Source organism: Sander lucioperca, chromosome 7, assembly GCF_008315115.2.
Source record: "Sander lucioperca isolate FBNREF2018 chromosome 7, SLUC_FBN_1.2, whole genome shotgun sequence".
NCBI classification, from domain to species: domain Eukaryota; kingdom Metazoa; phylum Chordata; class Actinopteri; order Perciformes; family Percidae; genus Sander; species Sander lucioperca.
In genome coordinates this window covers 28,251,925-28,267,233 of record NC_050179.1, presented here as the reverse complement: position 1 = coordinate 28,267,233, position 15,309 = coordinate 28,251,925, and the positions used below count along the sequence as shown (strand labels likewise).

The following is a 15,309-nucleotide window of genomic DNA, read 5'->3' as shown; positions in this document are numbered from 1 at the left end:
TGTGTGTGTGTGCAAGTGTCAGTCGCGGGGGGAACCGAGCTGCAGCCCCGCCCGCTGCAGAGAGCCGACAGGATTGAAACGGCAGCAACGTCAGCGACTTTAGAGAGAAAAAAACGTCACAGCGTACATTGATTTCGCTGTACGATTTGTTGGTAAATGTGAGATGTTCGAGTCACAGATGTCTCGTCTTCATATCACAAACAAGGAAATGATCAACCCGTTCTCACTCCCGCTTGGTCATTGGCTCTCAGAGTGCACGTGGGACTGCAGTGATTGGTTGAAGTTGCGGTGAACTTCAGGTTATTGGTCAAATTTGCGGAAAAGTTGCGGTGATTGGTTGAATTCACGTGAATTGGCGCGATCACAACATCGCGAAATCCTGGAGGGATTGATTACCCTCATTTTGCACTCCTGGTTAGGGTTCCACCCACCACCACCACCACCACTGGCAGACTGCTTTGCTGGGAGGAGAACGCGGAAGGTAGCGCTGCTCTCCTCCTGACAAAGTAGTCTTGTAGCCGCGGAGGGACCGTCCCAACCAGTGCTGCCGCTGGCCACCAGCTCGCTGTTCTGTAACCAGTGTAGCATCAAAGCATGGTGGAATTAGTAAGCTAGCTAGCTAACTAGCCAGCTGCTAAATGAGTAAAATTTAACAACTTAATTCTTCATTGTCACAGCGTTGAAAAGCACATTGCTAATGTCAGATGATAATTTGTTGTTTAGTAATGTTATTGCAGTCATGCAAGGCTGCTAGGACACATAAGTGGGGGGTTTGGGTTTCAAGGCTGATTTCAAGGGGCAAATAAGCTAAAATCAAGCTTGAACGGTCATCTAATGACTTCATTGTGGATACCTATATTGTGTCTATGTGTATTTGTATAGGAAGTGATGAGGTCTCTGCAGCATACCCAGCAGCTGTTGTTGAGTCAGACACAGACAGTAAGCAGAGTAGAGCTGGAGCTCCAGACACAAAGAGAACAGTACCAGGTCAGACACTTTGATCCTCTGCTGGTTTATGAACATAACTGTACATCAGCACAGATTTACTCTCATTCTACTACATACTAAATTGCCTTTTTTTTTTCAATACTTTTTTCTTGCCGTCTTGGCCTAGATTTATACAATGTTGTTATGCCCCCGCCATATATTTTTTTGATGCGTTTGTTTAGAAATAATTTAAATTCACTTTTAATTGTCTTATTTAATTTTTTGAGCTGAAAAAGCAACTTAGTGGAACTCTTACAAAATCATAAAAAGTCGTGGACTGTTAAATCATGGAATTTATTTTATGAAACAATATGTAGCAAAACTGTAACGTGTTGCAGAAATGCATGACAAGTAGCCACAATTGGCTGTACTTTTGTTGAACTAATAAAGATAATCATGCAGAATGGGGAAGGAAATAATCTCATAGACTGTCATGTTTAACAGAAAACAGAATGAAATTCCTCCTTCTGGGTCATCTGTGGACATACTTTTATCTTTTAGGACAGATAAACCTGACAAACATCACATTGTGTAATCATGCAGATTTATACTGGAAATCGTTTCATTCTTAGTAGGTTATAATTTAAGGGCAAATCAATATTTTTAAGTGAATTGGAATAAAACAGGTGAATTGTCAACTCAGAAGAACAATTGCTATCACATTTCTGAGATGTAATGTAGAAACAGTGTCTTGGAAAAATATGCTAAACTCTGGTGTCACTTTTGTTCTTCTTGATTTACCCCTTCTTTTTTTATTTTTTGAGTGCACATATCCATCAGTGTTATGCTTTAACTGATGTAAGCAAATGTATGCCAAACTAAATTTGATTGATTGAGAAAGTGGTGTTTTTCTTCAGGTAAAACCCTGCAACACCTATTGGGCCCACACGGATCAGGAATTGTTTAGGGTCTATTTAAATGATTATGGAGTGAATTTACACAGGGACAGAAATAAATAACTGCCATAGTTTCTTCTCATAAAAGTGATGAATATGGTGTTATATATCACAACATATACATTAGTAAATATGGTCTCCTCCGCAACTGAATGATAGTTAGTGTGTTTATTCTCCATTTATGGCTTTACAGTTTATTATTCTCTTTTCTTCTCTCTGTACCCCCTTCTCAATTTTAATTCACCTATTCATTAATGTATTAAAATCATTATTAAAATGACACAAGCCAACTGATTTGTATTAGCAAGAAGTCCTCTCTCTCTCCCTGTCCTGTTTAAGACCTTCTGTTCATGTTAAAAAAAAACATAAAAATGTAGTATTGCATTAAAAATCCTATGGGTGATTAATTTTACTGCAGGCCCTTAAGCAGGAGCATCACAGGGTGATGCGAGAGAAAAGCAAGGCAATGGAAGACAAGGTGGCCCAACTGATGGAGAACTACGCTGCTTCCAAGAACATATGGGACAAAGAGGTAGAAGAAATATTGTAGTGCGACAGAAGGCAGTATGGTAGTGCCATTTTTAGTCTACAAAAGAATTTGCCAGGTTAGATTGTACTGTCAAAAAAGAGAACCATGTTAGTAATTAATTGGTGTTTGTCATACTGAAACATCTGAAAAGAACATTAAGGTCTTTTTAAATTTGTCTTTGTTGGTTTGTATTAAACAGAAGTCAGTGTTTCTGGATTGCATCAAGAGTGAGCAGCAGGACCTTCAAGCAGTGAAAGAGGCTTACAATGAGCTCCATCAGGGACACACTGAATTGTCCTCACAGGCCAAAGTTCAGGCTCAGCATATATATGAATTGGAGGTACAGACACAAACACATGCATAGTGGCTATGTGTAACCAAAACACACAGGAGTTAGTAATGTTACCACAAATAGATGAGTCATTCATACAGAGATAAAGCTATTTCAGGGCTGTTCTGACAACCATACATGTTTTTTCTGGTTAAAATGAATTAATAATGGTACCTGGTGACCTACTGAACATTGATTTATTTTTCTTTCACATGAAGATAGATGTAAACATTCACTAGGTCCTAAGCAGATGTAAGTCACATCTGCCTACTACGCCTATGAGAAGCATCTGCTTGACAATTTTATACGTCTAGAAGTGAAATAAGGTAGTCTAACAACAAAGATTGTATTTATTTATTGATTGAGGTATTGCTATGGTCAGTTTGGAGGCTGTGGTGTCGTGTTGGATTCCATTACACTTGTTTTGAAAAACAAAACTGAAAAAAGCTATTGGAATGCACTGACACATCCATAATGAACTATTGAAAATTCAGGGATTGAGTAGCCACAAGTTAATTTGACTACATTATTTTTTCTTTGACAGTTGAATATAGGACTGGTTAGGAAAACCTAAAATGAGAGGTTTGTTAGTAAACTGTGCTCTTATATATGTGTCATATACTGTAACAAATGTGTGTGCAATTGTAGCTAAACATACTGATGTCCAACATGTGTGGTCATCTGCTCAGCTCAGTGCTATTCACCATCCATGTACTGTGCCACAGCTGGTGGTGTTGTGGTAAAAAGGTGTAATAAAAGCAATTGTGCATCCTAAACATGTGACTTTCTATTTTTCTCTACACAGATGAGAGATGGCGGTCAGAGCCTCAGTGTTTCTACAAAGGTCTTCCCCAATTTAGTGGAGGAAATCAGAGAAGAGGAAACTCTTAATGAACCCATCTCCAGCTCTGAGCTGCCGGGCTTTGGCAGTCTGCAGCCCTTGGCCTCCAGTCAGACCAAAAACCCAGACTGTCTGGAGGACACCGGAGCTGTGACTAAGCTAGTTGCCACTAGAGCAACTGGAGGTCAGCCAGCTAAATAAAAACATACAAGACACACAAGCAATTTACTGACAAACTACAAGACAGTCACGTGTTTGCATTATATACTTTTATTTAGTAAGATATGGCATTTTTATGAACAGTACAATTTAACCATCTGTTCAAAAAGTTTTTTTTTTCAACAGAATCAACTGTATCAAGTCCTGGTTACAGGTCTATCGATGGATCAGTAGACTTACTAAGCAAAGAAAAGAGTGACGAAGGGAATGGAGAAATGAGTGAGAAAGAACAGGGATGGAAAGATGATGTGAAACAAGTAAAAAACAACGGAGAAGAGGGGGAAAGAATTGAGGAGCAGCAGTGGAATAGAGAAGAAGTCAAAGGAGAAGATGTGAAGGAAGGAGGGAGTGCTGGAGTAAAGAGAGGAACGCTCATGGCCCAAACAACAGATAGAGCAGACAGACAAGACTGTAGCCAGGGGTCAACAGAGGATGCAGGGGACCCCAAACAGCCTGAAACGGAAAAAAAAAATAGAGCAGAAGGGGAAGGGACATGTGGAGCGGAGGAGAGAGGAAATACAGGGCTACACACAGCAGAAACCCAGATACCGTCCCAGACGACTACTGATACGACTACCAAGAAGAGCAACGCGCAGCAGATCATTGACTTCATGGACACTGAGCCACTACTGGCTGCCTGTGAACCCTCAGACTGCTCACAAAGTCTCTTTCAGAAAATCAGTGAGAAGGATGTTGACTCCAGCCATGTGAACAAAGAATATGAGATTAGGAGAGAAGTACATACCTTTTGCTCTGATGAGCACCAAAGTGGCAATCTTGGGCCAAACTTTGTCATTCAAGAGGTGCAATCCCTCTTTCATGATGAGGACCAAACCTTTGCTAAGTCAGTTTCTCAGCTGCCAAGTCCAGTTCATCAAGTTTCTGAGAAGACTAAGGAAGAGAAACCATCCAACAAATCAGCAGCCAATATACTCACTGAACCTTCTGGACCTCTGAATCAGTCAAGTATTTGTAGCTCACAGACCAATAGTGCACCATTAGCTGCTCCGTCGGATGGTATTGTCAGTGTCCAAGAGTTCAAGACAACTACAACGCAAACACAACTTAATAATCCGTCTGACATTACGAGCGACATGAAGCAAACGGATAAAATGTGTGATAATGAAGAATGTGTTTTAGTGACAACAATGGTTGAATCACAAGCATTACCTCAAAGTCAGGTAACTGATAATGATGATAATGGGTATTCAAGTGCATATAAGAAGAAGGAAAGTCAGTCAAATGTAGACACATGTGAAAATGATGCCTGGGAGACTGCCCAGGAACTTATGGAAAAATCTAATTTGAAGGATGCCTGTGCTGATATCACGATGGATACTGTGAACCTTGAATCTTGGGTGGAGACTGGCAGCTATCAGGAACACATGGAAAATGACGAAATAGAAGACGCAGGACATGCAAAGACGACTAAAAGTGAGACAGTTTTGAAGCTGTCTGTCCATCCAAGTCACGAGAGTAATGCATCACCAGAGACTGGCAGCAAAAAATGCTATGAGCAGTCTCCAGCAAAAGAATTGCTGCTTGATGATACTATTGAGTTGTCTCTGCCCAGCAATAAGACTTACAGGTCAGCATTTGACTTGGGCAGTGCTCAGAGAAAAACAGTAAGTCACAGAACTATGTCTCCATCATACATCAGTTTGTTCAGGTATTACAATTAAAAAATGCTAGCATTACTCAGGGGTGTGATTCTTCTGGAAATCCGGCTTTTCCGACCTGAAAATGAGGCTCTCGTAAATCATGCAAATCCGCTTTTTTTTGTGGGGGGCGCAAGGCACGGGTCGGGTATTGGTAAACATAATGACCGGTACCTGCTGTCAACGTTTTTTGTGTCTCTGATTCATGTCTTCATATCACTCCGCAAGTAGTCCATTATTTTGTCACAATGTAACTTCATTCAAAGCAGAGCTCCACCAAAGAGCCTGCAATCGTTGCAGAAGGTTATCTGAATAAGAATTTTGGACGTGTGGGGGCGAACTATCTTCTTAGCTGAAGCCGACAACGGGACAATATTTTTATTTTATGTTGGCAATGCAAGCTGACGACGCTACGAAGCGACGTCGCAGATGACGTTGAGAAGTTGCAGTGAGGAATATTTTAGGAGCACCATTTTCGGCAGTGCAGAGAGGTAGTGGCCCACACTAACTTAGCGTTGAGCTGGGAAACATGGCTAAAAGAGCTCTACAGCGGACAGATGTGCTGGGCGAGCCGTCAGTCGGTGGAAGCTAACAGAAGCTAGCTGGCGTAAACTGACAGCTGACCAACGCTACCAAGTGATCGGTGGCAGGGGCGGATTGGCCATCTGGCATTTCTGGCAAATGCCAGAGGGGCTGGACCTTTTTTTAAACGTGGGCCGGTCAAATGTATTGTTGTGTAATATTAAGCATTTGGCCAGTAGGCAACGGCCGGCCTGGTCCCGAGATGGGCTGACCGACCCAATCAGAGGTTATTTAAATTGGGACGTTCAGTCAAAATCAAGCACGTCACCTTCAAACGGGATCTCCGTTTGCAGGGTTCAGGCTGTACCGGACCCTCCCGGTGATTATGCTGCTCTGGGGGACCGGCTGCTGACACAGAGCTCTGCCGGAACTCCGACTGCGGTCTGTCCGCGCGGCCGTCTGACGGCATCAGTATTAAATTGAGACAGTTTCATTACCGGTTAAAAATGTCTCGTTATTGCGTTAAATAGTAGTCTAATTCGGTACAGTTGGTTTTAACGCCTGATGCGAAGTGTAGGCCTATATAATAGGAGTACACATGAAAACCCTGAACAAGCAGCCTCGTTCTGCTCCGTCTTTCTGCTGTGCCCCATTCATGTAGTGTTTAGTTTTACACTATGAATGTTAAACTCTGCAATTAATCCACAGTTCACATGTATGCATGAACTGTGGTAGTCCATTACACTGTAGGCTATCTTCAACATCACTGATTAAGTAGCCTAAGTCAATCCTACATTTTTCAACTTGGGAGCAAAAGATGCTCCTTGGGGAAAAAGAGTTACCATAAAGCCCTGTTCATGCTAATTAAACAACTGGACTTTGGGGTCAAGTGTTGTCGTATCTGGCCCATGTCCCAGATGTGAAAGCCCCCTTACTGGACTACTGAATATAATAATACTCCATTATATTTTGTATTTTGAATTTGTTACCTGCCACCAGAATTTTGTGATTTCCTTGCAATAAATATAGACATTTTTACCATAAATTGGTGCCTAAAAATGTATCAAAATGCAGGAATTGAAGTCTTTTACCCTCAAAATTTCCTGGGGGAGGACTCCCGGACCCCCCTGCTTTATGTACCCCCAAAGACCAATTCTGAGCAAGGAAAAACCCTGAAGTATAATCACAGACAGCCATAAAAAAGATTTAAAGGACAATTCCGGCGCAAAACAAACCTAGGGGTTATTAACAGATGTGTACCCACTCTGTCGCTCTCTGGGACATGTTTTCATGCTAATCGAATGAGTTTTTAGCTTGAAAGACGCTAGCGCGGACCGCCGATTAGCTTACAACGCTAGTATTCGGGGCACAGGGAACGTAAAAACAAATCGCTATTTATACCACTAAAAAGGCTCAAAATATCACCAAACTTCAACGGTAGCATAATGAGGGTCCCTAAATGTTAACCGAAGCATTGAGAACTTTCTAAGTGTAAACACGGACAATCGAACAGACAGTGACAACAAAGAACAACATACTGTAGAGAATGACAGTAACAGCATACAAACGGCATAAACAGACAGACAGTATGTGTACATTTGTCATAAACGTGTGCTCTTTAAAAAGTAGTAAGCATTGTTTGCCTGTTACTTACATTAAATGTTTAAAAATCTGTTATATAAGGTACTGCTTATATTATTTCACCATCTGTACACAAATTGAATTCATTCATTCAATTTTATAGCATTTGAAATTTTTTATTTCATTTTTTAAAACAGTATCCTGACTAAACTTTAACATACACCAGTCTGTGATCCACTTGTCAAAATAATTCATAATTTCTGCTTTTTTACCTAAAAAATTAGGTATAATGTCATATAAAATCGGTTTATTGACCATGAATAAAGATAACTTTGAAAGCTTGTTTGTCGCAAAGCATGTTTGTTGCAAAAAGCGACAAACATGCCAGAAAAAAGCGCAAAAAAAGTGAATTTTCAATTTTGACCCAGAAGGACAAGGCAAGACAACACAAGGGTTAAACATGACAATGACTAAGACAAATAGTTAACAAAAAAAAACTACATGTAGTAAAACATATGATTTCATAAAAACGTGAAATTTTATGTATACACACATGGCCACAATTTCTGTACCTTCCTTTTCAACTAAAACAGTTAATATGTGGTGCTAATGACATTTTTCCTCAGGTATTTGGAGAAATCAACAAAAATCTGTATATTCTCAAATAGTATGGTCTTAGCCACTGTTAGTTGTTTCCAGACAGAGTGAAGAAAACATTCAGATAGATAAAAATCAGTTTAAAGAGTTTTCATTTTGCCTAAAAACCTACAACCTAAAGTGCTTGTATTTGCTAAATCACCCATCAACGGTACTATTACACATCTCATAAAGAACGTGTGCTGAGTATGCGGGTTAACAGTCTGGCAGATGCATTCAGTAACTCTAAGCCATCTAACTGACCACAAAGTAACGAAAACGGTATATAACGAAAAAAAACAAAAAAAACGTTATATAGCCTTCCTAAAATGATAGGTTGACATTCAATGTACACTGTTTGCACTGTATTTCATGAAATGTATATACATTTCATGAAATACAGTGCAAACTGTGTGTGAGCGGTGGGGGGGTGCTGTCGCAGCGTCATGGGTGCGGCGTATATTTTCCTACTGTTTTGTCCTTTCCCAATCACACCTATGACTACTGTAGTGGCAGCATGTTAAAAACCTTCCTCGCCACTTCTTGCAGGATGTAAAGACTTCTGACTCATGTAGACCCCTCTGTCAAACATTAACATGCAAGGCTATCCAATGATGACGAGGCTTGTAGAGAGTGAAAAAACGGTTTATTCCACCGATATGATCAAAAATAAAAAATAAATCTTTAAAAAAAAAAAAGTATCCATATGCAATGCTGGATTATCAAAACACTGACCCTGTGCTGAAATTGACATTCTTATAACCAAAAAGACAAGAAAAATTGTTGCTACACATCCTGCTCTGTAGCTTAACATACACTAACTCAACTTAAAGAAACCAACCCAAAATTGTCCAATAGCAGAACAGCCTAGTGGAGCACAAGTCTTAATAGGGCAAAACGCATCACATTGTACAATATGACCAGTTACCTGAATTCTAATGTATATTACATATTTTAAATGGCCTAACAAAAGTTACTTTTGCAATGGGAATAAAATACAACTGTAAACAATACAACATGGCCCTTACCATTTAGTGGCCTTCAAGAGAGCCTTAAAGGTGAAATTGTATTGGTCATGGTAACATTTTACTCACTAACTGCAGACATTTAGTGATGCAGCTTATCACAGCTTTATTATAAAGTATAAAGAGCAAACTACAATTATATTCTTAAGCAAAAATAAAGGTTAAATGAACACTAAAGTATCACGCAAAATGTCAGATGTAAACATCCTTGGAAGACAAGGTGGCCCAACTGATGGAGAACTACGCTGCTTCCAAGAACATATGGGACAAAGAGGTAGAAGAAAAATTGTAGTGCGACAGAAGGCAGTATGATAGTGCCATTTTTATTCTACAAAAGAATTTGCCAGGTTAGATTGTACTGTCAAAAAAGAGAACCATGTTAGTAAATAATTGGTGTTTGTCATACTGAAACATCTGAAAGGAACATTAAGGTCTTTTTAAATTTGTCTTTGTTGGTTTGTATTAAACAGAAGTCAATGTTTCTGGATTGCATCAAGAGTGAGCAGCAGGACCTTCAAGCAGTGAAAGAGCTCCATCAGGGATACACTGAACTGTCCTCACAGGCCAAAGTTCAGGCTCAGCATATATATGAATTGGAGGTACAGACACAGACACAAACACATGCATAGTGGCCTATGTGTAACCAAAACACACAGGAGTTAGTAATGTTACCACAAATAGATGAGTCATTCATACAGAGATAAAGCTATTTCAGGGCTGTTCTGACAACCATACATGTTTTTTCTGGTTAAAATGAATTAATAATGGTACCTGGTGACCTACTGAACATTGATTTATTTTTCTTTCACATGAAGATTGATGTAAACATTCACTAGGTCCTAAGCAGATGTAAGTCACATCTGCCTACTACGCCTATGAGAAGCATCTGCTTGACAATTTTATACATCTAGAAGTGAAATAAGGTAGTCTAACAACAAAGATTGTATTTATTTATTGATTGAGGTATTGCTATGGTCAGTTTGGAGGCTGTGGTGTCGTGTTGGATTCCATTACGATTGTTTTGAAAAACAAAACTGAAAAAAAGCTATTGGAATGCACTGTGACTGACACATCCATACTGAACTATTGAAAGTTCAGGAATTGAGTAGCCACAAGTTAATCTGATTATTTTTCCTTTGACAGTTGAATATCATGCAAAATGTCAGATGTAAACATTATTGACCTTTAATACTTTTACATTGCAGTTTTAATCACCAATTTCAATTGAGGTTTTCATTTTTAAATAAATGGTTTAAATAATTGAGGTAAAACCCATCTGATCATCTAATTGCTCATGTTGGATTCTAAACCTGTGTCTACAGGTATCATGGTAAATGTGTTTAAGCACAAAACAATTCATGAATGTTATTATTAATGGATACAGTATGTGATCAGTATTTTTATGATGCTTGTTTTGTCTCTATAAAACCTTTCTGTTTTTTCAGGGATCCCCTATGTCTCAGCAAAATAAAAGTGGTTCTGATGGAGTCCTCAGACATCCTGCCAGCACAATACCCATGTTTCTAAAGAGCAAGCACAACAAAGGTGATTGTTGCATTTTTATGATCCATTCCATTAAAAGGGCATTATGTCATTGTGGAACACAGTAGTACTGCTCCACTGCTGACCTCTTACATAGTGAACTCGGTGTACATCTGTATTTCATACCGTCGCTAATAATTATTCATTCTTACCCTCTTGCTGTTTCTGCCATCTCACCTCATTCTTCCTAGTCCCCTTGGTGATTAGTAGGGCGTCGGATCTGTTGAATGCCTCCAGTGTCTGTGGAACTGCAGCTTCCACAAGGAGACAGCAGGGAGAGTGGAAGGCTCTGGGAGAGACCTTCAGAGAGACAGCAACAGCAGACATGGTCAGTTACAGAACCTGTTATGAAGTTAGAAGCTGCTCTTTTGCGACTTTTTCACAAAATGATACTCAAAGTTTACTAAGCTCCACACACTATAAACCACCAACTTGCATGGAAAGGACCTCAGCTTGAAACTGGCCCCAATATTACAGGCAACAAGTAAAACAACACTTCTGATTTACATGTCCCTATATCTCATATGATGATAGATGTATTAATGACTCACTGTATGATCTCAACTTGCAGCTATGGAGAAAATTTTATTTTAACTGTTGAAGCCTATGTCCAAGTATATTTCATCACAGGAAAGCCACAACATTGTTCTGCATTACAACTTGATGCTGAACAGCAGGAAATGGCCACAGTATGATGTTCACATAGAAACATATGAGCTGCCTCAGAGGAAGTTACAATGACCCCTATACAATATTTTCTGACATTACCAGGTCATTTCTGTTCCACAGATTCTAAGCTTTATCATTTTATAAACTGTGTCTGAGTGGACCCCAGGGGAAATTTGTGCTAGAGCTTAATGAAAAGGTCTGTCATATCAACCTGACATGTGCTCACAAGAACTAGACAGTATAATGCTTTTTCAACATTTTTGTGGTCCAGAAAACTTAGAATGTAAGAGCAAGCAAATATTAGCTGAGGCTAACACATTTAACCAAATGTACAGAATATTTGACAGAGATTTAGGACGTATAAAACTTTGACAAATCTTAAGTCAGGTGTTGAGTGAAAGGACGTAGCTGATGTATGCTGAACTCATAGATGTCCTGTAGACAGACAGACAGCCAGACAGACAGAGAATGAATGACCTGTGGAAGAAAATCTACCTAATGACGCTTGGGTACCTCTTCTCTCTCACTTACTCAGTCTTTATCCATCTCCTCACTCTCTCTCTTCCTCTCTCACTTCATCATCCATCTCTCACTCACTTTCTCCATCCTCTTGCTTGCTGTTTCATTTTTTTCACTCTCACACACTCTCATTCTCTCTTTTGTCACTATCACCGCAAACTGTCACTCTGTGTTTTATAAGATCCAGGTGCTGGCAATTGAGGGAGATAGAGTGCAACATGCCTAGGGTATGAGAAAAAACTGGTCTGATAGTTTAACAAATTGTAGTGAGGGCCAAAGCCTTTATTTTCTGCAGACTCTGAACACTGGGAACGTCACACAGAGTTCAGTCTGGGCCTGGCTACTTTCTCTGGGCTGGATACTGTTACATATCAATTGCCACTGGTTATTGTCTTTGTTTATCGGTTAAAGTTCCTTTTACTCAAAAATGTTGGCTTCCTCAAGAGGCACTGAAGTTTGAAAAAGAATGAATCATTTCACGGCATTTTCTTTAAAGGCTAAATTGAAATTCACAGTAAATGTTTGAGCTCTACTATTTGTACTTTTTGGTGTCATTTTTACATAGGAAAGCAGAGCTTCTGTGTCAATTACTTCTTTTCCAGTCTCCACATCCATCACAGTCAGCAGACTGTCATGGCCAACGACCCCAGGGTAGGTCCATTTACCATACACAAAGAGGACCCCCAACCTTTGAACCAGAATATATGTTGTACTTTGAAGTTTTTATTTTTAATTTTGAGGGGAAACCTTCCTTAAAGCTAAAAACATAACTTCACACATAGTCAGAAAGACATTGAACTGATGTTCGAACTACAACAGAGGTAGCAGATCATTCACAATCACCCTAGTGATGTGTTTTCATTGTGTTGCTGTGAATACACAGCTATTTAACTGAATGACAATGTCCTTGACTGGCTAGGTAGCTTCTGTGATAATTCATCATTCACTAAAGTGATGAAATTAAACACAAAATGAACCTAGGATGATATAGATTTTGTAGAATTTCTCAAAACAGTATTTATGCAAAGCAGAGTTTATTGGTATTGTCAGCCCAAAAGGTAGTGGTTACAAAATATATTTCAACAAAAATAAGTTACAAATTATTTAACAATGAGTGAAAGTGATTTCATAATGCTTTATGTCAAGTGTGTATCTCTCTAGTATAATTGCTGTTGTTTCTCCTTACACCAGGTGTAGCAGAGCTCCTACCTCAGCTGTAGGTCCTGGTTCAGAGTCAGATTGGGAACCCTCTTGCTCCCAGGAGAGGGAAGACCAACAGTCATCGTTCAGAGCCCATATCTCCAAAATCGAACAGTTCCTCAACACAGAGAGGCTCCGTCTGCCCAAAAGACGAAAAACGGAAAACTGAACCACAAAACGTACTGTTCTGTTGAGGGATGCTACTGTATCTAAAGTCTTCTGTAGCACTTATTTGGTAAGTTAAGCAGAGCCTTACCTGTGGAAAATTGTGCAAAGATGTCTAGTTGTTGGCTTAAATCACTGCCTGTTCACATTACTGTTATGAAAACATTTCTTCAGTTTTTTTAATGGAAAACTGCTCTGTTCATTTGTTGTTTTGACATGGTATATTTGTAGGTAAGCAGGAAAAGAGGATTAATTATTCCACAGGAGGTTTATACATTAATCTTGCTATATTAAGATTCTTGAAGATTTTATTTGAACACAGTTGTGTGTGTATAAAGCAGTGTTGAAACGTATGCATTGGCATATAAACAAGAATAAAACATTTGGCTTACATTTGGATTTACTTGTGATTTGTGCTGTTTTCAGTTGTATCAGTTGTTTCCAAATAATAGATGTAGACAATACTATGTTATCACTTGCACTCGCAGTGAATCCTTTTCTGATTCTGATTTGGTCTAACCCTGATATGTTCTTCTCTGCACAAGAACATTTTAATCAACAAGTACAGTTCAGCCAGCTTTCTACTGCCTCACTAGTCTGGCTCAATGGTTGTACATGCTGGGATAAAGCTTTAAGTTTTATCCTTCCCTCTCGCCGCCCAGGACGGTTGTGATTGGTTAAAGAAATACAGCCAAAGCGTTTTTTTTTACCTATCCTAACCTTACTCCATTGCTGACACCGCCCTGTGGAGATGGATTTGGCTATGCAAGACTACTGCATCACTGACCAGAGCAACATAACTTGGCACAGCAAACCCCACAAACAGTTGGCTGTCCTTTATAGGCAAATGTATTGAAACAACAAAACGGTTTGCATTACATTTGGTTTATGGAATCGTGTGTTCACAGTATGTCATGCATTTCACAGCAAACAGCGAGATAAATAAACCGTAAAGGCCAAGCACTGCTGTCAGTTTAAAAGGCCTGTAACTGTTAACATGTTAATTAACATTAATTAGCGTCATGGCCAATCAGGGTTGCATGTCTCAGAGGAGCTTTAATTGTGGAGGCACCATTGGTTGGCACCATGTTGTGGTTACTGTTGCTGCTGCTGCTGTTAAGGAAATTACAACTTGGGACACAACTGGTCAGAATCTGTCATCTATTAACATAAGAGATAACAATTAGCACCCACTCCACCAACCCTAATTAACAAAAATCAATTAGCAAATTGAATTAACACATTATAACAAGCCTCTCGTTAACTTTATGTTCCTTGCAAGGATGATGGAGGAAAGAACATATGGCCCTGTTAGCATGAACCAGCTGACCACAGATGCCTAGCTTGTTATTAGTTTGACTGCTACACATGTACTGTAGTTCATGTCTGTCTTGTGAGTAGGACAGTTATACTGCAAACTGATGTATTCAGATAGAAAAAACCCAGTGGTAGACAAAAGCCAGCTCTTCAGCCATCGAAGACAAGAAAATTTAGGCTAAACTCTGGCTAAAATATTAACAAACAGGTACATGCATTGCAGTCCTTTTGTCATTCATATCTTCTTAAACCTCATTTTTAATGTATGGCTTTTCCTTAACTGATGGTATTGTAATTGCTTTTCATTATTTTATCTAAATATATGTTTGATCCTTTTTCAGATTGTATTAACTTTTTCTTTGTTTTTACTGTAAAGCACTTTGTAACTTTGTTTTTGTAAAGGTGCTATATTATTATTATTATTATTTTTATTATTATTATTATTATTATTATTATTATTATTATTATTATTAATTTACAGCTCAGCAAACTTTGATGGCTGTATGATATAGTGTATGCCTTGTCACAAGACTATGTAGGTGGGTTTAGTATTTGACCAAACCCCTTTATTAAAGAATGTATCTCAGTATCCCAAAAAAATGGACTGTACTCATATAGCACTTTGAGCTCAGGTTCACCACTCATCTGTGGTGGTTGTCACTTGTTCTATAG

At 39.1% G+C, this 15,309-nt stretch overlaps 1 protein-coding gene across 6 annotated transcripts in view; it reads left to right on the top strand.

The window, feature by feature from the left end:
* The window catches only part of LOC116057600 (sporulation-specific protein 15), a 30,658-nt gene extending 16,939 nt beyond the window's left edge, over positions 1 to 13,719 (top strand). For 4 of the 6 annotated variants that reach the window (XM_031310141.2, XM_036002701.1, XM_036002700.1 and 1 more), the window contains 10 exons: positions 883 to 987; positions 2,302 to 2,415; positions 2,612 to 2,752; positions 3,549 to 3,768; positions 3,930 to 5,428; positions 9,696 to 9,824; positions 10,671 to 10,770; positions 10,959 to 11,095; positions 12,521 to 12,606; positions 13,147 to 13,719. In XM_031310141.2, coding sequence (XP_031166001.2) covers positions 883 to 987; positions 2,302 to 2,415; positions 2,612 to 2,752; positions 3,549 to 3,768; positions 3,930 to 5,428; positions 9,696 to 9,824; positions 10,671 to 10,770; positions 10,959 to 11,095; positions 12,521 to 12,606; positions 13,147 to 13,324 — 2,709 coding nt within the window. In that variant the 3' untranslated portion in view covers positions 13,325 to 13,719. The remainder of the gene's footprint in view (positions 1 to 882; positions 988 to 2,301; positions 2,416 to 2,611; positions 2,753 to 3,548; positions 3,769 to 3,929; positions 5,429 to 9,695; positions 9,825 to 10,670; positions 10,771 to 10,958; positions 11,096 to 12,520; positions 12,607 to 13,146) is intronic. The other 2 variants (XM_036002702.1, XM_036002703.1) reach the window with 2 other exon arrangements.
* Positions 13,720 to 15,309: the final 1,590 nt, after the last annotated feature.